This window comes from Sinohyriopsis cumingii, chromosome 11, assembly GCF_028554795.1.
Source record: "Sinohyriopsis cumingii isolate HCF-2022 chromosome 11, ASM2855479v2, whole genome shotgun sequence".
NCBI lineage: Eukaryota > Metazoa > Mollusca > Bivalvia > Unionida > Unionidae > Sinohyriopsis > Sinohyriopsis cumingii.
The window spans coordinates 64,591,157-64,618,666 of record NC_142971.1 but is presented as its reverse complement, the minus strand read 5'-3'; the positions used below and the strand labels follow the sequence as shown (position 1 = coordinate 64,618,666).

Sequence of the window (27,510 nt, the reverse complement as noted above, 5' to 3'; positions counted from 1 at the left end):
CCAGACCATGCATACAGTATCTACACTGGCCATGCCATGCATACAGTATCTATACAGACCAGACCATGCATAAAGTATCTATACAGGCCAGACCATGCATACAGTATCTATTCAGGCCAGATTATGCATGTAATATCTATTCAGGACATACCATGCATAAAGTATCTATACAGGCCAGACCATACATACAGTATCTATTCAGGCTGTACCAAGCCCTTTTGTCTTTATACAGGCCAGACCATGCATACAGTATCTACACTGGCCATGCCATGCATACAGTATCTATACAGACCAGACCATGCATAAAGTATCTATGCAGGCCAGACCATGCATACAGTATCTATTCAGGCCAGATTATTCATGTAGTATCTATTCAGGACATACCATGCATAAAGTATCTATACAGGCCAGACCATACATACAGTATCTATTCAGGCTGTACCAAGCATTTTGTCTCTATACAGGACAGACCATGCATACAGTATCTACACTGGCCATGCCATGCATACAGTATCTATATAGGCAAGACCATGCATACAGTATCTATAAAGACCTGACCATGCATACAGTATTTATAAAGGCCAGACCATGCATACAGTATATATATACTGGCCATGCCATGCATACAGTATCTATACAGGCCAGACTATGTATGTAGTATCTATACAGTGCTTACAGTATATATTCAGGCCAGACCATGTATACAGCATCTATACAGGCTAGACCAAGCATACATCATATATACAGGTCAGATAGGCCATACCTGTTGGTTTGTATAGCTATTCTTCCTACTTTAACCAGAATAGAGTTTAATTCTTCCTTTGTAACCTGGATAGGGTTTTATCCTTCCCGTTTTTTACCTGCAAGTACTGTACTGCAATCAAGTAAACAACGGCAATGTCTCTGACACTGGATAAACACAACTGATTTTCAAAGACTGTCAACAGTTTTCAAGGACTATTGTTCTCGAACCAAAACTGAACCTTTCCCATAACATTTATTTTATTCGGCACACTACCACAGCCACTCCATCTAGCAAGTAGCCAACCACTCTGGTGGCCTAGTGGTTAGAGCATCTGCCTCAGATGTGGGAGGTTGTGGGTTCAATCCATGGCCGAGTCAAACCAAAGACTTACAAAAATGGTACTAACAGCTGCCTCGCTTGGCGCTCAGCATTAAGAGGTTAGTGTTAGGACTGGTCGGCCGAGTGTCAGGATAATGTGACTGGGTGGGACATCATGCTTCATGTCTTCGGCATGATGCCCCATTGCTAGACATCACTATAAACTGCCACACTGCAGACATCGTAGCAATATGACTGAAAAATTGTTAAAGTTATGTTAAAAATCCAAATCACATCACATCACAGACAACAGTATATGGCAGCTTTGAAAAATTCGCACACTTACAAAGCTTCAGCCCAACAGGAATAAAAGGTATTCGTCTTTGTTGCCATAGACAAAAGAGTAATAAAAGGCATTGGTCTTTGTTGCCATAGACAAAAGAGTAATAAAAGGCATTGGTCTTTGTTGCCATAGACAAAAGAGAAATAAAAGAAATCTTATACAACTCTGTTCCAAAAGAAGTGAAGAAAATGCAATCCAAAATGATGTGCACAAAAATCTGTCTTGCTGAATCTGTTCAGTATGAGTGGTTTAAATGGATGACAGTCTTACTGGCTCATTAAGGACACATCAGTCACACAAATCTGGACAGCGGCCCTGAGTGACCAAGTGGTCTAATGCATTCTCCATTACGGATCACTGCCATCTCACCTGTCTGCGTAGATTCGAGTCTCAGATTCGGCCAGTGTGGGTATGTGAGAAAGCTTGCCAGTAGCTTCTCGTGGGTCGGTGGTTCTTTATGAGGTTTTCCCGGATTCTTCCTCCACCATTAATACTGACCACCATGTAAAGCCTATCATGTGCTGAGAAATGGTGTTAAACCCCACAGCAACAGCAACAACAACAAAGCTGGACAATGAACAGCAAACAAAACAATGGGCCATACCCAACAGAACCCAGCCCAATGGCAGGTTCTGCCCAATGGACTAAACAGATACTGCACAAGTTGTCCACAGAATTCAACCTGTTGAGTTCTGTCATACATAATACAATCTGTTTAGTTCTCTCAAACTGAATATAACCAATTTAGTTCTGTCAAACAGAAAAGAACCTTGTCAGGATGTTCTGACAGCAACATGTTGAACACATTCTGTTTGAAGATCACAGCCAGCTTATTAGGGCACAATTCTGTCTCTCCAACACAGCCTATTAGGGTACATTTCTGTCCAACACAGCCTGTTAGGGTGCTTTTCTGTCCAACACAGCCTATTAGGGTATATTTCTGTCCAACACAGCCTATTAAGGTACATTTCTGTCCAACAGTCTATTAGGGTACATTTCTGTCCAACACAGCCTATTAAGGTACATTTCTGTCCAACACAGCCTATTAGGGTACATTTCTGTCCAACACAGCCTATTAAGGTACATTTCTGTCCAACACAGCCTATTAAGGTATATTTCTGTCCAACACAGCCTATTAGGGTACTTTTCTGTCCAACACAGCCTATTAGGGTATATTTCTGTCCAACACAGCCTATTAAAGTACATTTCTGTCCAACGGTCTATTAGGGTACATTTCTGTCCAACACAACCTATTAGGGTACATTTCTGTCCAACACAGCCTATTAGGGTACATATCTGTCCAACACAGCCTATTAGGGTACATTTCTGTACAACTCAGCCTATTAGGGTACATTTCTGTCCAACACAGCCTATTAGGGTACATTTCTGTCCAACTCAGCCTATTAGGGTACATTTCTGTCCAACACAGCCTATTAGGGTACATTTCTGTCCAACACAGCCTATTTGGGAACATTTCTGTCCAACACAAACAAAACCCATCACAGAACTCACTCATTTACATTCTGCACCAAACATAAAACAGCTACTGTGATCCTGTGATAACATGATTGTCGGGTCCATAAAACATTACTGTGCTATGTACTGAACTGTTATAACCAACAGTTAGCTTAAGAAATTGATACATTACTCTCCCCCCCTTCAAACCACTATGAAGGGGATAGAAGTGGGTATAATAATGTGAACTCACTGAAGCAGCTATCAGCTTGTTCCAGATTAAACAAATAACACTTAAAACAGTAATTACATGTTTAATATTTATTTTCATGCATACAAAATCTGCAACACAAATGCAAATAGTAGAGTACATTTACTCACCAGTCGAATCTGTCTTTATCCATAATAGTAATTCCATCAAAAATGTGCACAATGTAGCATAATTTCTAAAACAATATTTAAAAAAAAACAATTGTCTGTTTGAATCCAGACATCTAATTTCTTGCTAAATACTTTCACACAAACGTATGAAATGGGTAATTTTTTTCCTCAACATTCATATTTGTTGAATGTGTCCAAAGGGTCTGATTTCTGACCAACAATAACGGGCATATTTCAGACATTGAGAGGTTCTAAGAAGAAACATGTATTCAGACTTAAAAAGCACATGCACTTAGCTGAAAATTCACTGACAGGTCAAAGGTATTGACATCATAAAGCTCCTGTTATGAGAATTCAACAGGTGTGTGAATATGTAACTGTCTGAACTCAGTTTAGGAGTAAACCATTCAACTGTGTGAGTTCCTTAAAAAATGTTTAGTCATTCTGAAAAGAACAGAGAGAAAGTAAACCTAATATTAATGGAAAAAAATTCACTGCAAAACAAAAAGCAAAGAGTAGAATGTTTGATTAAATTAACAAATCCCTCCAACCCTACAACTTAAATGGTTTTGTTCCAATCAGTATTAACCTGGCAGGTCAGTTTCCTGTGTATATGCAACATTTAAAGCTAGAAACAAAATGGGGTTTGAGATGAAGGGGGTGTTTTCCATGTGTGTGACAAATCACAATGACCAAAACTGCTGACAATTCAGTCCATATACTTGTTTCAGCAGGTTTGTTTGAAAAATTATTTAGCAGACATTGATAATTTTTTGTATCCCTTAGAAAGATTGTTAAATTTATTGACATAAATTAGGTAAGAAACATTATTAGACCAAGCAAAGTTTACTTGACTTGTTGACACTAAATCCAATTGTATTTTTTAAAAATCTGGACTTAGTCCAGCTTGAAGTTTCAAGCTTAAACAGTAAAAGCTTCACATTTCTGAATCCTGTTATCCGTTGTAAATAGCCACTAATTAACACTGACCCTTAATTGTTTGAACCAATACAGCAAGAATAGATGTTAAGGAACTATTGGGTCATTATTAAAGGAAATGAAGAATAATATTCACTGGTAAACTGACTGCATGACAAATAAGTAAACCACAAAGTCCTGTGTATGTGTTGATGGCTTTCTCATTTTTGTTTCTGTTTCTTTTTTTAAAATTAATCATTGTCCCATAGTCTGAACAACGTTTAGTAGAGGGATTAACTTTGATGATAGCAATTACTGAAATTATTTTATTTATAAATTTGGACGAGAATCTTTTCTTTCCTTTGTGCAAAAACTGTGCATTGAAGATAACCAGAGAAGACTTGCTGGCTTTATTGTTCATAAAAAGATTAACACTAATTAGCATTTTAAATAGCTGACGTCTTTCAAAATTAAGATAAGTTGAAAGGGCAGTGATCAACCACTGACACATCTGAAATGAATATTCACAAATACAAACTGTCAACATCTTTATTCCTATCAGTAAGATTCAGTCATAAGGCAATTTCAAGAAAACATCACATTTTGCCAAATTATTTGATCAAACTCATTAATTTTAGCACAAAACTTTGCACTTCTTTACATCTATTGTTGATATTATTATAAAATCACATATGCCACTGTATGATCAAATTCAAATATGATCTCTTCCCCAAAAAGATAGTGAAATCTTTTCACATTACTTCTTGTACTTTGAAAAGTAAAAAAAATAATCAAGAATGAATGTACAAATTTTTGGGAGCCATGCCACAATCGTGTTATATCCAAATTCATGCTATAAAGAAACATGCCAGAGCAGGGTTTCACTGTAGTCAAGCATTGGGAACTTGTGTTTGAGGACTTTCAAAGCAATCACTAACCCTTGCATATTACAATATTTTAGTTGTTCTGAAAGTGAAACTTAACGGGTTATAGGTTATGAATATGACAAGAGAAGATTAAAGCTAAAATTAGATTTTTCAAAGCAGAAGCAGATAAGAAAGTCTTGATACTAACAGGAAAATATGGGTTGTGTTATCAAAGTAAGTACTATACACTGAGAATATCATGGGTTGTGTTATCAATGTAAGCACTATACACTGAGAAGATCATGGGTTGTTTTATAAAAGTAAGTACTATACATTGAGACTATCGTGGGTTGTGTTATCAAAGTACTATACATTGAGAATATCATGGGTTGTGTTATCAAAGTACTATACATTGAGAATATCATGGGTTGTGTTATCAAAGTAAGTACTATACACTGAGAATATCATGGGTTGTGTTATCAAAGTAAGTACTATACATTGAGAATATCATGGGTTGTGTTATCAAAGTAAGTACTATACATTGAGAATATCATGGGTTGTGTTATCAAAGTAAGTACTATACATTGAGAATATCATGGGTTATGTTATCAAAGTAAGTACTATACATTGAGAATATCATGGGTTGTGTTATCAAAGTAAGTATGATAAACTGAGTAGATCATTGGTTGTGTTTTCAAATAAGAACAATACAGTGAGAATATCATGGCTTGTATTTGTAGCATACAGTTACAAATTCACCTTACAAGTACATTCAAGCTGTATGTATTACAAGTGAGTAATGACAACAATTCTTTAAACAATTAGGTCAAACTACTCCAAAGGTCATAATCTATTTAGATAAAGTATGATTAATTTATGCCATGGAATGCCTTTAAAGTATTTATGCCATGGAATGCCTTGAAAGTATTTATGCCATGGAATGCCTTGAATTTATGCCATGGATCGCCTTGCAAGTATTTATGCCATGGAATGCCTTGAAAGTATTTCAGTATCAAGAAAATAACTGTAGAAGAAAGATGTATTTTTGAATTCCAGGTAGGACTAAATATATATAGATAGTACTAAAAATTTGATCAAAACCAATGATCCTCAATAGTATGGAAAGTTCGAATGAAACAAGGAACCTCAACAGAATGGAAAGTTTGACTGTAACCAATGAACTTCAATAGTATTAAAAGTTTGATAGAAACCAATGAAATTCAACAGCACTGAAAATATGATAGAAACCAATGAACTTCAATAGCACTGAAAGTTTGACTCAAACCAATGAACCTCAAAAGTACAGAAAATCTGACAAAAATCAATGAACCTCACTAGTACTGGAAACCAGTGAACTTCAATAATACTGACAGTTTGATCAAGAGCAAATTCCAAATTTAAAACATCGAACTTCGTCATTTTCCAACAGCGTGAGTACCCATCTTTACCAATCCACTGTGACACAGTGCCAGAACCATAATCAGCAAATATTAAACTTTTTACACCATAGTCATCTTTGATCTACATGAGTAAACTAAGGAAATATTGCAACTTTGATCTACTTAGGAAATTAGGGAAACATTGACTTACTCCACTACCTAATAATACATTTTACAGAAGATAATGAATGGAAAATACAATTATGGTTGAATGCCAATCTCTTAGTGTCACAGTCAGGTCAATCCCATGTTTTCATGACTGTACTTTAAATTGTGGTAAAATTTTGTTAAACTGTAAAGTTATCATGATCTCTGCAAGTCTGCTCAATGATGCCACGGTTCAAACACTGTGTTTTAAATGGTTCCTGGGATCATACACTGTCATGTTATAAATGACACCTGGAATCACACACTGGCATCTTATAAATGACACCTGGAATCATACACTGACAGCTATCACCAATACCTGGAATCATATAATGACATGTTATAAATGATTCCTGGGATCATACACTGGCATGTTATAAATGATTCCTGGAATCATATGCCAGCATGTTATAAATGATTCCTGGAATCATATGCTGACATGTTATAAATGATTCCTGGAATCATATGCTGACATGTTATAAATGATTCCTGGGATCATACACTGGCTTGTTATAAATGACACCTGGAATCATACACTGGCCTGTGAACACACAAAAGCGTGTTATAAATGGGAAGGAAATATTAGCAAACAAAATGCCAGCCTTCACCCTCAAGATACACATTTTAACGATGTATGAGCACACATACAGAAACAAAAATAGAATCTACCAAAAAAATAAACACAGTGGTCCCTCACAACAGTAAAACATTACTGTATTATGAATAAATGACATGGAAAACACCCATTTAGCCCCAGAGAATAAAAGAAATGTTAAAGTATAGAATACTTCTTTAAATAATAAACAAATCATATATTAAACAAAGCCTGTGGATGTGGAGAAATAGTAGTAAAGCAAGTGCCTGAAAAAACGTGCACACAATAGATTACACTATTTACGCCATATAATGGTTCCCCCAATCCCAGATTATGATAACAGATTACATCATTAACCTAATACCCATGTTCCCCCAACACCATATTATGATCTCTTGATATACTAGTGGAATTTTATGCTTTCTCTCAAGCTGGAATGTACACCTGTAACTTATCTATATTTCTTCCAAGCTAATTTTGGCATATTACCTGATGCAAAGAAAACAGACTGGTATTAACCCTCACAATCTAATGATATAAACATATATTGTCAAATAGCAAGACAAAAACAACTAACAATATGTAGATAAATTAAAGCTTAGAGCTATAAGAAATGAAAGACTACATAATATTTGGTTTCAACAATTTGTTGACTGTATTCACAACCATGGATTTGCAAAACAGTGAGAACAAAATACATTTTCTCAATTAATAAAAATTTATTTATGTTTGAATTTGTAAAAGGCCAGATTATGATTCTAGACACATTAACGACAAAAGTATATAGACAGTGACTTTAATAAATGAGTAATAATATAGATTTTAATACTAGAAAAGAGGATTTATTGTTTCAGCATTTGAGATATAGAAATACAGAAAATGAATATGAAAAATATTAGACAAGTGTTATCATAACATTTTAAAAATGTTTCAAGAATCTCTCACATTAATAAAACATTTATACAAAATATTCAAATACCATAGTGCAACTGACAAAGCAGTATATAGTACAATGCAACTGACAAAATAGCAAACAGTACAGTGCAACTGACAAAATAGTAAATAGTACAGTGCAACATACAAAATAGCAAATAGTACAATGCAACTGACAAAATAGCAAATAGTACAATGCAACAGACAAAATAAAAATAGTACAATCCAACAGACAAAATAGCAAATAGTACAATGCAACAGAAAAATAGCAAATAGCCATTATTACCCCTATACGAGTATGTTGCTGGGTAGGCAGTTGATATACTGTATATAATTGCTTATCAGTCAAATCCAACAGCAAACAACACAGACCCTGTTCTGCCCTAATGTGACTGCAGATTAGGGTTTATGATTTCTCCTAACAAACTGGACAGATCTGGGTCTGTGCAAAAAAAAACACAGTGGTCCCTCACAACAGTAAAACATTATTATGAATAAATGACATGGAAAACACCCATTTTGGCCTCAGAGAATAAAAGAATCCAGCCTTACGCAGTATTGAATACAGTGTATCCAGCCTTATGCAATACAGAGTGCAGTGTATCTAGCCTTATTCAGTATAGAGTGTATCCAGCCTTATTCAGTATAGAGTGCAGTGTATCCAGCCTTATTCAATATAGAGTGCAGTGTATCCAGCCTTATTCAATATAGAGTAGTGGAACCAGCATTGTGTAGCATGGAGTACAATATATCCATGCTTTTAGCTTTTGAGTATGGAATGCTGATATCAACAGGAGCTTTTATCATCTGTAAAAATCTTAAAACTATGTTACAACAACATGATAACATAATACATTTATCTGCAAGTGAGAGAAAGAAACCATGATAACATATTTACATAAAATATAACCACAGGCATGTGACAGAAATAAACCTCAGCATGGGGTTTTTAAATCTTCCATGCTGTAATATAATGATATATTAATGCCAACAACATCGGAAGTATAAATAAAAGCTGGTGCCTTGGGTGGCTAAGTGGTCTAAAAAACTTGCCTTTACCGATCACTGCCATCTCACCTCTGTCCATGGGGGTTTGAGCCTCAGGCTCGGCCAAAGTTGATATGTGAGAAAGCTGCCAGTAGCTTTATGTTGGTCAGTGGTTTGTACTGTGGTTTTCCTGGGTTCTCCCTTATACTGGCTACCATATATAGCCTATCTTGCACTGAGAAATGGCATTAAATCTCAAAACAGCAATAACAACACAAAGATGCAGTCATTTACAAGTATGACAAATACTATGAATTGTACTATTACTAGTATGGCAAAAATTATGAAGTGTGTTATTACAAGTATAGCAAACAACATGAATTGTACTATTACAAGTATGGTAAATGATATGAATTGCATGATTACAAGGTAAACAATGTGAATTGTACTACTACAAGTATGGTAAATGATATGAATGATATGTATGGCAAACAATATGAATACTACTATTACAAGTAAGGCAAACAATATGAATTCTACTATTACACATATGGCAAACAATATGAATTCTACTATAACAAGTATGCTAAACAACACAAATTCTACCATTACAAGTATCATGGTAAAACAATATGAATTCTACTATTAAAAGTATGGTCAATGATATGAATTCTACTATAACAAGTATGGTAAACAATATGAATTATATACATGTCAAACAACATGAATTCTACTATTACAAGTATGGTAAACAATATGAATTCTACTGTTACAAGTGTGGTAAACAACATGAATTCTACCAATACAAGTATGGTAAACAATATGAATTCTACTGTTACAAGTAAGGTAAACAATATGAATTCTACTGTTACAAGTAAGGTAAACAATATGAATTCTACTATTAGAAGTAAGGTAAATGATATGAATTATATTGCAAGTCAAACAATATGAATTCTACAGTTACAAGTATGGTAAACAATATGAATCATACTGTTACAAGTATGGTAAACAATATGAATTATACTGTTATAATCTTTATAAAGGTACTTCACGGCTAATAAACTAGCATTTAAATATTTTATAATTGGATTTTTTTAAAGGATTTACAAAAACTAATGTTTAATACCTGAAATCTGTAAAATATACACAATAATGACTATATTCACTATGACATTTTTGGCAATGTGGTATACATTACTATATTTACTATGCTGGCAATGTGGTATAAATTACTCTATTTGCTATGCTGGCAATGTGGTATAAATTACTATATTTGCTATGCTGGCAATGTGGTATAAATGAGGACAATATAATAGTATTACTAAGACAGGTTACACATAAAAAAGAATATTGTGCTAGCACCTGACAATGTGGAGTAAACCCAAAAAAGATAAACATTTTGTTTATGAACAAATATCATGGCAAGTCCTGTACATTAAATAAGTACACCAATTACACTACTATGTTTCTTTATGAACTTGAATTTGTGTTCCACTTCTTGAAGGCTTTGATTCCCATCTGCCTCCATTCCTCTGCCGATATACAACTCTTTTCAAATATATCCATCCCTGCCAAGGCACATGCACCAATGTAGGCAGAATGGTAACGCTGGGGTGACGCATGCACCTGCAAAATGAATGATATAATTTTGTTTATGCTGAAAGTGTAAGAGTAAAATCTGTCAATAAGCCAGCCTAGAGCTACACCTACAGTAATCTGAAGACCGCTTTCTACTATTATAGTACAAGTCACATGGGTCATGTACATTTACTCATTTCAAATTAAATATAAATTATTGTTTTAAAATTTAAAACTAATTTTGTTTAACCAAAGTCTATTCAATCCTTATTAATGAATGCTCTGCACCTTAACTGTCATCAAAAAAAATTCTAGACAAAAATTATGTATCGCTATAGACTTTTACAATGGTGACCATGTACTAAACTTGGGTCAAAATAAGAGCATGTCAAGTGGAATTGTCACGACTGAGGGTAGTACAAATTTACTTATCAATATGAACAGCATGGGACATTCAATCCAGATTGTACTGGGTCACACCTACAGGTTCATTTCGTCTAAAAATGTCTACAAACTTTAACTATAATTTTGACCTAAATAATGACCTTCCAAAGGAATATAGATGTATATGAATACAAATGAAGTGAAGTGACTAGTTGCCACTTAAAGGTATGTAGAATCAAATTCTAAAAAATTACATGCATTACTGAATTAGTAAGTGCTGAATGCCTACATGTACCATGTATCTGTTGGATGCCTACATGTACCATGTATATGTTGAATACCTACATGTACCATGTATCTGTTGACTGCCTACATGTACCATGTATCTGTTGGATGCCTACATGTACCATGTATCCGTTGAATGCCTACATGTACCATGTATCTGTTGAATGCCTACATGTACCATGTATCTGTTGAATGCCTACATGTACCATGTATCTGTTGGATGCCTACATGTACCAAGTATCTGTTGAATGCCTACATGTACCAAGTATCTGTTGAATGCCTAAATGTACCATGTATCTGTTGGATGCCTACATGTACCAAGTATCTGTTGAATGCCTACATGTACCATGTATCTGTTGAATGCCTAAATGTACCATGTATCTGTTCAATGCCTACATGTACCATGTATCTGTTGGATGCCTACATGTACCAAGTATATGTTGAATGCCTACATGTACCATGTATCTGTTGAATGCCTAAATGTACCATGTATCTGTTCAATGCCTACATGTACCATGTATCTGTTGAATGCCTACATGTACCATGTATCTTGTACTTTAATAATAGCAACCAGTACATCCAGAGAGTACTCATTGTGCACATAACGCTATGTGTTTTGAAAATACCCATATTAAACATAACCAGTTTCAAATGATCAACTTTCTCTTGTAATATTAATGTTGTATACAAGCTAGAATCAGACATGGGATACTTCCTATAAAAGCTAGACATGTGATACTTCCTAAACAAACTAGAAGCAGACATGTGATACTTCCTATACAAGCTAGAAGCAGACATGTGATACTTCCTATACAAGCTAGACATGTGATACTGCCTAAACTAGAAGCAGACATGTGATACTTCCTAAACAAGCTAGAAGCAGACATGTGATACTAACTATACAAGCTAGAAGCAGACATGTGATACTTCCTATAAAAGCTAGAAGCAGACATGTGATACTTCCTATACAAGCTAGACATGTAATACTTCCTAAAAAGCTAGAAGCAGACATGTGATACTAACTATACAAGCTAGAAGCAGACATGTGATACTTCCTATAAAAGCTAGAAGCAGGCATGTGATACTTACTATACAAGCTAGAAGCAGACATGTGATACCTCCTATACAAGCTAGACATGTGATACTTTCTAAACAAGCTAGAAGCAGACATGTGATACTTCCTATAAAAGCTAGAAGCAGGCATGTGATACTTACTATACAAGCTAGAAGCAGACATGTGATACTTCCTATACAAGTTAGACATGTGATACTAACTAAACAAGCTAGAAGCAGACATGTGATACTTCCTCTAAAAGCTAGAAGCAGGCATGTGATACTTACTATACAAGCTAGAAGCAGACATGTGATACTTCCTATACAAGCTAGAAGCAGACATGTGATACTTCCTAAACTAACTAGAAGCAGGCATGTGATACTCCCTATAAAAACTAGAAGCAGACATGTGATACTTCCTATACTAGCTAGAAGCAGGCATGAGATACTTCCTAAACAAGCTAGAAGCAGGCATGTGATACTTCCTATACAACCTAGAAGCAGGCATGTCATACTTCCTATACAACCTTGAAGCAGGCATGTGATACTTCCTTAACAAGCCAAAAGCAGACATGTGATACTTTATGTACAACCTAGAAGCAGGCATGTGATATGTCCTATACAAGCTAGAAGCAGACATGTGATACTTCCTATACAACCTAGAAGCAGAGATGTGATACTTCTTTAACAAGCTAAAAGCAGACATGTAATACTTTCTATACAACCTAGAAGCAGGCATGTGATACTTCCTATGCAAGCTAGAAGCTGGCATGTGATATTTCCTATACAACCTAGAAGCAAACATGTGATACTTCCCATACAGCCTAGAAGCAGACATGTGATACTTCCAATACAACCTAGAAGAAGACATGTTATACCAACTATACAAGCTAGACGCAGGCATGTGATACTTACTATACAAGCTAGAAGCAGACATGCAATACTTCCCATGCAAGCTAGACATGTGATACTTACTATACAAGCCAGACATGTGATACTTACTACAAAAGCTAGAAGCAGGCTTGTGACACTTCCTATACAGCCTAGAAGCAGACATGTGATACTTCCTATACAAGCTAGAAGCAGACATGTGATACTTCCTATAAAAGCTAGAAGCAGACATGTGATACTTCCTATAAAAGCTAGAAGCAGGCATGTGATACTTCCCATACAAGCTAGACATGCGATACTTCCTATACAAGCTAGATATGATACTTCCTATACAAGCTAGAAGCAGACATGTGATACTTACTATACAAGCTAGAAGCAGGCATGTGATACTTCCCATACAAGCTAGACATGCGATACTTCCTATACAAGCTAGATATATAATACTTCCTATACAAGCTAGAAGCAGACATGTGACACTTCCTATGCAAACTAGAAGCAGACATGTGATATTTCCCATACAAGCTAGACATGCGATACTTCCTATACAAGCTAGATATATAATACTTCCTATACAAGCTAGAAGCAGACATGTGATATTTCCCATACAAGCTAGAAGCAGGCATGTGATAGTTCCCATACAAGCTAGAAGCAGACATGTGATACTTCCTATACAAGCTAGACATGTGATACTTCCTATACATGCTAGATATATGATACTTCCATTACAAGCTAGATATATGATACTTTCTATACAAGCTAGAAGCAGACATGTGATACTTACTATACAAGCTAGAAGCAGGCATGTGATACTTCCCATTCAAGCTAGACATGTGATACTTCCTATACAAGCTAGAAGCAGACATGTGATATTTCCTATACAAGCTAGAAGCAAGCATGTGATACTTACTATACAAGCTAGAAGCAGACATGTGATACTTCCTATACAAGCTAGACATGTGATATTTCCTATACACACTAGACATGTGATACTTACTATACAAGCTAGAAGCAGGCGTGTAATACTTCCTATACAAGCTAGACATGTAATATTTCATATAAAGGCTAGACATGTGATACTTCCTATACAAGCTAGACATGTAATATTTCATATAAAGACTAGACATGTGATACTACCTATAAAAGCTAGAAGCAGACATGGGATACTTCCTATACAACCTAGAAGCAGACATGTGATACCAACTATACAAGCTAGAAGCAGTCATGTGATACTTCCTATACAAGCTAGAAGCAGACATGATACTTCCAAGCAGGAAGACAATTTTCCCACTATTAGTAATACCTCATCTCCCTCTCTTCCATGTCTGACGAATCCAGTTGTTTTTAAATGATTTAGGATACAACATATAGTTATTTATTTGCAATTTACACAACCATGTAAAATGGTTAATTTGAATGATCCAACATGATATATAAAATCATTAGTGTTCTTGGTAATTTTATAATATGGGATGTGCTTTAGTGTTCTAGGTCATTTCCTTAAACGGCATGTGCATTAGTGTTATTGGTAATTTTATAATATGGGATGTGCAATTGATAGGTCATTTCCTTAAATGGCATGTGCATTAGTGTTGTTGGTAATTTTATAATATGGGATGTGCTTTAGTGTTGTTGGTAATTTTATAATATGGGATGTGCTTTAGTAGGTCATTTTCTTAAATGGCATGTGCTTTAGTGTTGTTGGTAATTTATAATATGGGATGTGCGTTAGTGTTCTAGGTTATTTCCTTAAATGGCATGTGCATTAGTGTTGTTGGTAATTTTATAATATGGAATGTGCTTTAGTAGGTCATTTCCTAAAATGGCATGTGCATCAGTGTTCTTGGTAAGATAACTTTCAATGCCTTCAATCTTACTAAATCTAAAAGAAAATAAGAATTCTACAGAATAATGTCTCACTTGCCCAGCTGTGGCATAATCTAAAAACTAAAAGTCATGATGAATCACTACAGCATGAAAAGTGTATCACTGTGGCCTATATTTTTACCCATGGTCAGTAATGCCGTTCAATATACATAAAACATACTGAACTAATTGCAAACATTTAATACAAAATATAAACAAATGGAGTGTGAAATCTAGAACACTGTCAAAAACTTTGGGTAGTACCATCCTAGATGAATATACTGATCAATTAGCATGATTCAATAGTCCCAAAGAAATGGAATTAAATGTGAACATTTGACAGCAAACTGGATGTGAAAAGTAGATCATTATGCCCAACTTGCTAGCAGTGAGTAATACCCTCCAAGATGGATGACACCCATCATGTTGAAAATAGAAGTGGAAGAGAAACTGAAATAAATAGAAAACTATGGACAAGTGTCAGAAAAGTGATTCATGTTTTGCTGTGCTTAGCAGGCAAGAAGGAAATTAATGTGCTTATTTAAGTATGCAAAGTAGTCAATCTGAGAAATTCCAAGATGTACATAAAACAATTTGAGAAGAACAGAACAAAATGCAAAAACTAAACATAATTATTGGAGTGTAAAATGTAGGCCACTGTGACTTACTTTGACCCATGGTGGGTACTACCCTCCAAGAGTAATACACCAATCAAGTTTCATTATTGAACATATAACACTGCAAGAAATGGAGTTAAATGTGAAAGCCTAATGTAATCACTGAAGCATGATACATATAGCTCATTGTGACAATTTTGACCCATGGCAAGCAGTACCCTTAAAGATGAATACACCCATCAAGTTTCAGAATTCTATATACAACAGTGACAAGAAATGGAGGTAAGGCAAAAACTAAATGAAATCACTGGAGCATGAAATATGAGTCACTCTGGCTTACACTGGCCATGGGGAGTAGTACAGTCTATACCCATGCCACAGATTACATTGGCCATGGGGAGTAGTACAGTCTATACCCATGCCATGGATTACATTGGCCATGGGGAGTAGTACAGTCTATACCCATGCCATGGCTTACTTTGGCCATGGGGAGTAGTACAGTCTATACCCATGCCATGGCTTACATTGGCCATGGGGAGTAGTACAGTCTATACCCATGCCATGGCTTACTTTGGCCATGGGGAGTAGTACAGTCTATACCCATGCCATGGTTTACATTGGCCATGGGGAGTAGTACAGTCTATACCCATGCCATGGCTTACTTTGGCCATGGGGAGTAGTACAGTCTATACCCATGCCATGGCTTACTTTGGCCATGGGGAGTAGTACAGTCTATACCCATGCCATTTTTATAGCTGAACATGCATTAGGTTCAGAAAAATGTAATTAAATGCACATCACTTAATAACTGGACTATGAAATCTAAGTTTCTGTTATTTACTTTTGTTTGTGCACATGCATGTACTGAAATCATTGTCACATGCATGTACTGATATCATTATATCACATGCATGTACTGATATCATTCTGTCACATGCATGTATTGATATCATTCTGTCACATGTATGTACTGAAATCATTCTGTCACATGCATGTACTGAAATCATTCTGTCACATGCATGTACTGATATTATTCTATCACATGCATGTACTGATATCATTATATCACATGCATGTACTGATATCATTATATCACATGCATGTACTGACATCATTCTGTCACATGCATGTATTGATATCATTCCATCACATGCATGTACTGACATCATTCTGTCACATGCATGTACTGATATCATTATATCACATGCATGTATTGATATCATTCCATCACATGCATGTACTGATGTCATTCTATGACATGGATAGAGAGTTCATAAGACAGTGGCACATGGTCAGAGAGTTCATAAGATAGTGGCACATGGATAGAGAGTTCATAAGACAGTGGCACATGGATAGAGAGTTCATAAGACAATGGCACATGGTCAGAGAGTTCATAAGACAGTGGCACATGGATAGAGAGTTCATAAGACAGTGGCACATGGATAGAGAGTTCATAAGACAATGGCACATGGTCAGAGAGTTCATAAGACAGTGGCACATGGATAGAAAGTTCATAAGACAGTGGCAAATGGTTAGAGAGATCAAAAGACATTGGCACATGGACAGAGAGATCATAAGATAGTGGCACATGGTCAGAGAGATCATAAGATAGTGGCACATGGTCAGAGAGAACATAAGATAGTGGCACGTGGTCAGAGAGATCATAAGATAGTGGCACATGGTCAGAGAGATCATAAGACAGTCGCACATGGTCAGAGAGATCATAAGATAGTGGCACATGGTCAGAGAGTTTATAAGACAGGATCACGTGGTCAGAGAGTTCATAAGACAGTGGCACATGGTTAGAGAGATCATAAGATAGTGGCACATGGTCAGAGAGATCAAAAGACAGTGGTACATGGTCAGAGAGATCATAAGACAGTGGCACATGGTCAGAGAGTTTATAAGACAGTGGCACATGGTCAGAGAGATCATAAGACAGTGGCACATGGTCAGAGAGATCATAAGACAGTGGCACATGGTCAGAGAGAACATAAGACAGTGGCACATGGTCAGAGAGTTCATAAGCAACATTACTCATACTCATCACTCAGGATATTACCTCCACAACCACTGATGGTGGTGCAAGCTTCTTGAGTTCACTTTGCAGTCTCTCTGCAAACCCTGGCAGCATAGTCACCCCACCACTCAGATAAATAGACCTGCAAGTAGTTTTCATATTAAATTATCCTGAGACGAGAAATAATTAATCTTTGTGCCTATTTAGTAGAAGTGTATCTTGCAAATATTTGACAAAATTATTACAAAGTAAATGTAATGAAGATTCTTAGTGACAAAACATGCAGTTGATATGGGTAAATAAATACATACAAAATTATGCAAATCTAAAATGTTTCAAATTTAAGTGTACAACATCTTCTAAGATTGTAGTATCCCTCCTTTCTCTTGTCAGAAATGCAAATCTGGTCTTAAAATGAGTGAAAACAATGTTTTGTTTAAGTATGTTTGCATACTTTAAACACAGCTGTAACAAAGAATAAAAACGTGGCCGAATGCCATGGGTACATGTTTTGGTGTCATTTTTTAATCAATCTTTATTCAATTCAATTTTTATGTCAGAGGCTTGAATCTGCAAAATTTGGATTGAAAAAAATTCTGACCAAGGTTTTGTTGATTTTAAGCCACACACCAAGTTCTGGATTAAATCTATTAAGTTACAAAATTAATAGCAGGGCATATATTATGCATGTATAGATAGACTAAGAAATATGCTAGATATCCCTCAACCGAATAAGGTGAAGGCAAAATCCCCCAACTTTTCTGAATTAAGGAATAACAAGCACATTAATAATAATATTGGTTTTTCATTTGGAGTACACCTGCCATTTGAGATAAGCATGTCTATTAGCTTGTAACCTTGCCCCCCTTACCTGTACATATGTTTCCTGCTGTCCATGGGACAGGCCTGTATGGCTTGGAAGACAAGCCTCTGAATACTTGGGTAGTCTATCCCCCACAGGTCTGTGTTGAAGAGTCCCTCTGTACTCTTAAAACAACTGTAGTCATGAGTAACACTCCTGGAAAACAAAATTTATAGTAAATTCTATTTCTACTAGAGAATACTTACCCAATCATATCAAAATTAGTATATGAGCCCATTGCCTCTTGAACCAAGCCCTAATAAATGACAAGTATTTGTCTTTTTAATCTATAGCTGGCGAGTCCAATGTGGGCACTTGTGGTTCCAGCTTGTTGCAAACAGGTAAATCATCAAACACCCAGAAAGAGCACAAATCTGCTGAAACACTTGTGTATTAAGGGACCATTCCATATGGACAATGTGGCTCTGTCAGGACAGAACTTTGGCCAGAACACTGAGTCTGCCAAGAATGTATCTGATTTGCATGTCAATTTTAAGCTGGTAACATGGGTGAAGAAACTGTCAAACCACCATACACAGGTCAAGTGATTTGATGCCCTCCTTGCTGAGGAGGTAAGTCAGCTCTGTGGAGTTGTCGGATAGAATTAGGACTGACTTCCTGCAGACTCTGTCCTTCCAAAGCATTTATGATAATTTTCATTTCTAGAAGGCGTGAAGAGGCCATTCCCCTGGTCCCCATTTGTCACTGACCTTATCGAAGACCAGCAACAAGTGGGCTCCCCAACCATATCCACTGGCATCTCTACATACTGAATTTCTGGTTGGGGTGTGCCACTAACACAGAAATAATCATACTTCATTCATGATACAGACCTTCTGGTTGAGTAAACTGGAAAAGGAGCACCAATGACCAGCAAGTCACCTGTAATAATGGAGTACCATTGACCAACAAGTCACCTGTAATAATGGAGTACCATTGACCAGCAAGTCACCTGTAATAATGGAGCACCATTGACCAGCAAGTCACCTGTAATAATGGAGCACCATTGACCTGCATGTCACCTGTAATAATGGAGCACCACTGACCAGCAAGTCACCTGTAATAATGGAGCATCACTGACCAGCAAGTCACCTGTAATAATGAAGCATCACTGACCAACAAGTCACCTGTAATAATGGAGCACCACTGACCAACAAGTCACCTGTAATAATGGGTGCATATAATACAGCAGGATCAAATCAGCTGATGCACTGAGTGACCTGTAGATTTGCAAAAACTCTCATTGAAATCCATGTCTTGTTGGAAATGGACTTTATGACTAGGACCTGAATGGACTCTATGATTAGGACCTGAATGGACTCTATGACTAGGACCTGAATGGACTCTATGACTAGGACCTGAATGGACTCTATGACTAGGACCTGAATGGACGATATGATTAGGACCTGAATGGACGATATGACTAGGACCTGAATGGACTCTATGATTAGGATCCGAATGGACTCTATGATTAGGACCTGAGTAAGAGGTACAAGCCAGTAAGAACTTGTGTGAGTGGGTGAGTGTTTTCTCTTGCTTTGAATTTCTTGCATTTACTGCATGTTTCCGAAATGATTTATTAAAAACAACACTAGATAAATTAACAAATCAGTACACTAATAATTCACTAAATAAATAAGCTAATAACCCTGGTTATAAACAGAGTAGGCAAACTAATGACAGCACATGGGAACACTTGAAAGTCAATTTGTGTCAATTATAATGTATTGTATCATGCAGTCTAAAACTGATCAAGTGATAAATTTTACAAAATATCTACCAATTAAAAATAATGTTCATCACCTATTTAAGAATGAAAATTATTCCAAGTAAATCCAAAATTGTTCATGGATGGTTTGAATATCATAAAGACTTGGATCTAACGGAAGGCTTCTTCTGTACAATGTTTTGTCAGAAGAGAAGCTTAAACACTGGCAACAGCTAGGGGTGGCAAGGGAAGGTAATGGACAAGAGTTACTGCCCTTTGTCTACATGATGCAGAACAGAAAGATGAGTTTTTGTCTATTTGCAAAGATGGGTTTGGGAAGTCACATTTTCCCACACCTGCTACTTATTCACCAATAGTGTTTAGTAAATGTTACATTTAACTCGTGTTATACTTAAATATTGACATATAATTAATAAAGCATGGCTAAACAGATGGATATTCTGCTATTGTCTCAATCCTCTAAATCTGGGATCTCAAACTCTAACCACCCTGAGGGCTGCATGAGTGCGTTTTTGACGGCCCATGGGCTGCATCAACTCTGTTATCTTGTGACACCTTGTGATGCCATTTAGCGGGCCACAGGATATGGCTTGGCAGGCTGCATAAAGCCCACTGGCCACATGTCTGAAAACCCTGCTCTAAATTGACTCACTGACCGGAGGTGGCACCTGTAACTCAACTGTTGCATAACTAAGATTCCATATAAGCTGTTCCATCCTCCAAACTGACTCAATAGACGGAGCTGGTATCTATCACCCCACTGTTGCATAAATGAAACTCCATATAAGCTGCTCGAGTTTCTAAACTAGCCCACTATCCTGAGGTGGTATCTATCACCCCACTGTTGCATAACCAAGATTCCAATGGATCACTAAATAGAAAGATGCGAGTAAATCACTGCTGGCTGGAGGAAATCTGCCTAACAGAGGAGGGTAAAGACATTTTTTTATAGAATATGTACTAAGATCAACTCTCTATAACTGGGTCAATTCTATTCAGCTATTTATGAAATTTTCACAATATATTTATGAATTTTGTTCCAATCGCTGAAAACGTTTTCAAAACCACAAAATGCCAGTTTAAAGAAACCTGTTTTTCTAGTAAAATATGTTTTTTTATGATACCTGATCATAACACCTAAAGAGTACTACCACTAACTCGCAAATCCATTACTCACAGGTAAATATCAATGGCTACAGAGGTAAATGTTGTCTGGTGACATGTGGCAGTAATCAGACACTGATCTTCCTCTGATACATAGATTGGTGCCAAATCCTGTGTGTACTACTGGAGCAGGGTATTAGTAGGATGTAAATGAGGGGAAGCTGGGAGGGTGCATTAGTATTATGATTGGTTAAGTTAGGCATGTACAACCTATGACCCGTGGGCTGCATCCGGACTGGAACCTGGTTTTATCCAGTTATATTTACACCATATGGTGTGGCTTAAATATCTGGCTTGTGCCCTGGAGAAAGTTCCACATGCCTGTGGTAAATATTATCAAGGAAACAGCTTACCAGACAAATTGGTTTCTTTTTCAAATACATTACCCAATAATAAAACTTTAGGACAATAGTTAAGATGTGGAGGGAGTTACATTCCCTTAACCTATAAAACCATTTCTGTTCCCTTAAGGAATGTAAAGTAGCTTCTGTATTGAAAACCTGGCAACAATGACAATAACATGGTATAAATTAAGTTAAAAAACACAAAAAACTTCATTTTATAACAAAGTTTACATTTATACCAAGAAATCAGCTTATTCAAATGTGTTATCATTCATTATACTTAATGTATTACAAACTTTTGGTAAATTTTTTTGTGTGTAGCATATTTTCATGGTCAAACTCGGACTTCATATTTACAAATGATGGGTGATATCTACAGGCATTGCTAGGCCTATGTAGTTTAAAATTTACATGTTTAGTCAGGGGTCTCAAACTCAATCCACCATGAGAGCCGCATGAGGGCATTTTCGATGGCCCAAGGGCTGCAACACCTTTGTCTTCTCTCATGACACTTTCTGATGCCAATCATTTTGTGGGCCACATGATACTGCTTGGCAGGCCGCATGAGACAAAATTTTAAATTATTTTGAAGAAAAGAAACCAATTCATGGCATTTGTTGTGAATATCAATCTATTTGGAATATTGCCAATATAAAAAACAAACATAAAATAATCGTAAATATTTTGTGACAACTCAAGTGCCAGTTCCTTCTCTCTTGCTCTCTCTCTCTCAGGTTTCACAATTTAACACTACTTCATGAACTGTATGATACTGGTCAGAATTAGTAAGAAAATATCAAACATTTTTGACGTCCAAAATTTAACGTTGCAACATACACAACTTACACCATAGAACTGAAGATTTACTGTAAAAATAAATTAGTGGAAAACCTGTACAATATGAAAAAGTGAATGAAGAATTTGCAACAAAGGTTTTCAATATATCTGATATCCTTTGTACTGCTGTGGAAGTATTTCAAGTAAGATATTTTTCTGTTCATTTGTTTTTTGTCATTAATTTTAAAGATATGAAAACTGACCAAAGCTATCTTATCATAATTAAATTCTAAAGTGGCAATTGTTATTTACGGAATTGTTATTTCAGATTGACATAATTATATGTACAAGAACATATTAATGATTATGTAGTATTAGTTTTAAGAGCAAGATATACTTTAATAAAGTCTTTATGGTATTTCATGCAAAAATGATGGCAGGGTGATTAAAAAAAGACATAAAAAGGCAGTACTCAAAACAATGAAAAAGTGATATTTTTATTAGAGCTGAATGATCACAAAACATTTCTTTGTTACCATAAAGAAGAAATATGCAAATACCATAAAGAAGAAATATGCAAATTTCAGCTTGAAATGACCAGGAGGTAAGGAGTTTACAATAGTGACCAAGACCAATATTAAAATGGTGGACAGTGCATGTGATTAACTTATTTGAAAAGATATCATAAAGGTGAGTTCATTTTTGAATTCTGCACAAACATATCATGAATAAAAAAATTCCATTTGTACATATTCTGTACTTCCAATTTTTTTTATCCCCTGTTGGTAACAATAGAGAGAACAATTTTGACTCCAAAAGAATGCAGCAAGAAAAAGTTTGAAATATACAGATAGAATATAATTCCCTAAGAAGCAAAAACTTTAACTTTCTCTAAAATTAAACATCTTCCAACATTGGTGAATGTGGTTTGTGAGGTATCTTAACAGGAGATAGCAAGCTATTTGGTACAGTGTAAGTAGTAACTGATGTATCCATAATATTTGGTATCATTCCTATATCAAGAGGAAATCACTCTGTCCAATCACTACATGTGGCCAGACAGTATTTAGCTCCCATGGTTTGCAAGGTATTGGTAGCACATCTAAGGTATTATTATCAGGTAATAAACTGAATAAGAAATAGATATGCAGATTAGTAGGTAGAGCAGTCATATTTTTTCTGAGGTTTCAGTTACCATAGAGACTTTAATAACATGTAAGATTTGCAAGGTGTTGAGAATACCCTATTGACTTAAATATGGGCTTCCTTGGGCAGGTCAAAGTTAATGTGACCTATATATCGACTCCCTCAGGTAGGTCAAAGTTAATGTGACCTATATATTGACTCCCTCAGGCAGGTCAAAGTTAATGTGACTTATATATTGACTCTCTCAGGCAGGTCAAAGTTAATGTGACTTATATATTGACTCCCTCAGGTAGGTCAAAGTTAATGTGACATATATTGACTCCCTCAGGTAGGTCAAAGTTAATGTGACTTACATATTGACTCCCTCAGGTAGCTCAAAGTTACTTAGAGAATATCTTATTGACTTACATATGGGCTTCCTTGGGCAGGTGAAAGTTAATGTAAAATATATTGACTCCCTCAGGTAGGTCAAAGTTAATGTGACCTATATATTGAGTCCCTAAGGCAGGTCAAAGTTAATGTGACATATATTGACTCCCTCAGGCAGGTCAAAGTTAATGTGACTTATATATTGACTCCCTCAGGTAGCTCAAAGTTATTTAGAGAATATCTTATTGACTTACATATGGGCTTCCTTGGGCAGGTGAAAGTTAATGTAAAATATATTGACTCCCTCAGGTAGGTCAAAGTTAATGTGACCTATATATTGACTCCCTCAGGCAGGTCAAAGTTAATGTGACACATATTGATTCCCTCAGGCAGGTCAAAGTTAATGTGACTTATTTATTGACTCCCTCAGGTAGCTCAAAGTTATTTAGAGAATATCTTATTGACTTGCATATGGGCTTCCTTGGGCAGGTGAAAGTTAATGCAAAATATATTGACTCCCTCAGGTAGGTCAAAGTTAATGTGACCTATATATTGACTCCCTCAGGCAGGTCAAAGTTAATGTGACCTATATACTGACTCCCTCAGGCAGGTCAAAGTTTATGTGACATATTGACTCCCTCAGGTAGCTCAAAGTTATTTAGAGAATATCTTATTGACTTACATATGGGCTTCCTTGGGCAGGTCAAAGTTAATGTAACATTTACTGACACCCCCAGGTAGGTCAAAGTTAATGTGACCTATATATTGACTCCCTCAGGTAGGTCAAAGTTAATGTGACTTATATATTAACTCTCTCAGGCTGGTCAAAGTTAATGTGACTTATATACTGACTCCCTCAGGTAGCTCAAAGTTAATGTGACTTATATATTGACTCCCTCAGGTAGGTCAAAGTTATTTAGGGAATATCTTATTGACTTACATGTGGGCTTCCTTGGGCAGGTCAAAGTTAATGTAAAATATATTGACTCCCTCAGGAAGGTCAAAGTTAATGTGACCTATATATTGACTCCCTCAGGCAGGTCAAAGTTAATGTGACTTATATATTGACTCCCTCAGGCAGGTCAAAGTTTATGTGACTTATATATTGACTCCCTCACGTAGCTCAAAGTTATTTAGAGAATATCTTATTGACTTACATATGGGCTTCCTTGGGCAGGTCAAAGTTAATGTAACATTTACTGACACCCCCAGGTAGGTCAAAGTTAATGTGACCTATATATTGACTCCCTCAGGTAGGTCAAAGTTAATGTGACTTATATATTGACTCTCTCAGGCTGGTCAAAGTTAATGTGACTTATATACTGACTCCCTCAGGTAGCTCAAAGTTAATGTGACTTATATATTGACTCCCTCAGGTAGGTCAAAGTTATTTAGAGAATATCTTATTGACTTACATGTGGGCTTCCTTGGGCAGGTCAAAGTTAATGTAAAATATATTGACTCCCTCAGGAAGGTCAAAGTTAATGTGACCTATATATTGACTCCCTCAGGCAGGTCAAAGTTAATGTGACTTATATATTGACTCCCTCAGGCAGGTCAAAGTTTATGTGACTTATATATTGACTCCCTCAGGTAGCTCAAAGTTATTTAGAGAATATCTTATTGACTTACATATGGGCTTCCTTGGGCAGGTCAAAGTTAATGTAACATTTACTGACACCCCCAGGTAGGTCAAAGTTAATGTGACCTATATATTGACTCCCTCAGGTAGGTCAAAGTTAATGTGACTTATATATTGACTCTCTCAGGCAGGTCAAAGTTAATGTGACATATATTGACTCCCTCAGGTAGGTCAAAGTTAATGTGACTTATATATTGACTCCCTCAGGTAGCTCAAAGTTATTTAGAGAATATCTTATTGACTTACATATGGGCTTCCTTGGGCAGGTCAAAGTTAATGTAACATTTACTGACACCCTCAGGTAGGTCAAAGTTAATGTGACATATATTGACTCCCTCAGGTAGGTCAAAGTTAATGTGACATATATTGACTCTCTCAGGCAGGTCAAAGTTAATGTGACTTATATATTGACTCCCTCAGGTAGGTCAAAGTTAATGTGACTTATATATTGACTCCCTCAGGTAGCTCAAAGTTAGTTAGAGAATATCTTATTGACTTACATATGGGCTTCCTTGGGCAGGTCAAAGTTAATGAAACATATATTGACTCCCTCAGGTAGGTCGAAGTTAATGTGACATATATTGACTCCCTCAGGCAGGTCAAAGTTAATGTGACTTACATATTGACTCTCTCAGGTAGGTCAAAGTTAATGTGACAGATATTGACTCCCTCAGGTAGCTCAAAGTTATTGAGAGAATATCTTATTGACTTACATGTGGGCTCCCTCAGGCAGGTCAAAGTTATCGAGAGAAACAGTGGTTCTGAAGGAGTCTGGGTCAGCATCACATTTCTTTTTGGCCTCACTGTAATCCTGTACTACATAACAGGACTGAAAACAAAGTCAATGAATATTAGACAGACATTGTTGTTTACATTCTTCACATTCTGATATTCCCCTGCAATTAATATCTGTCAATTTAGTATGAACACATGTATGTACATAATGTAAATGTGTAACAAGCTGTTGTTGCTGTGGGTTTTATGTCATTTTCAGCACATGATAGGCTACATATGGCAGCCAGTCAAAATGGTGGAAGAGGAACATGGGAAAACCCTGAGAAGAATCACCAATACACACTGCAAACTACAGTAGAGATAATACAGACAATAAACTGAGCACTAACATAACTATATTTGAAACTACAGTAGAGATAATACAGACAATAAACTGAGCATGGACATTACTACAGGAATCTACAGTAGAGATAATACAGCCAATAAACTGAGCATGGATATTACTACAGGAATCTACAGTAGTGATAATACAGCCAATAAACTGAGCATGGACATTACTACAGGAATCTTCAGTAAAGATAATACAGCCAATAAACTGAGCATGGACATTACTACAGGAATCTACAGTAAAGATAATACAGCCAATAAACTGAGCATGGACATTACTACAGGAATCTACAGTAGTGATAATACAGCCAATAAACTGAGCATGGACATTACTACAGGAATCTTCAGTAAAGATGATACAGCCAATAAACTGAGCATGGACATTACTACAGGAATCTACAGTAAAGATAATACAGCCAATAAATTGAGCATGGGCATTACTACAGGAATCTACAGTAGAGGCATCTTTACTAGCAAGTTTCCAATCTGTTGACCTATCCATTCCTTGGCTGATTGATATTTCAGTGCTTGGGTCTG

At 36.2% G+C, this 27,510-nt stretch overlaps 1 protein-coding gene across 1 annotated transcript in view; it reads right to left on the bottom strand.

Moving 5' to 3' along the window:
- Nucleotides 1-3,167: 3,167 nt before the first annotated feature.
- The window catches only part of LOC149788589 (uncharacterized), a 177,003-nt gene continuing 152,660 nt past the window's right edge, over nt 3,168-27,510 (bottom strand). Inside the window, exons 18-21 of the mRNA XM_089973529.1 lie at nt 26,565-26,680; nt 18,690-18,836; nt 17,861-17,960; nt 3,168-10,753 (exon numbers count right to left, since the gene is read on the bottom strand). Of these exons, the coding sequence (XP_089829655.1) occupies nt 10,598-10,753; nt 17,861-17,960; nt 18,690-18,836; nt 26,565-26,680 (519 nt within the window). The 3' untranslated portion in view covers nt 3,168-10,597. The remainder of the gene's footprint in view (nt 10,754-17,860; nt 17,961-18,689; nt 18,837-26,564; nt 26,681-27,510) is intronic.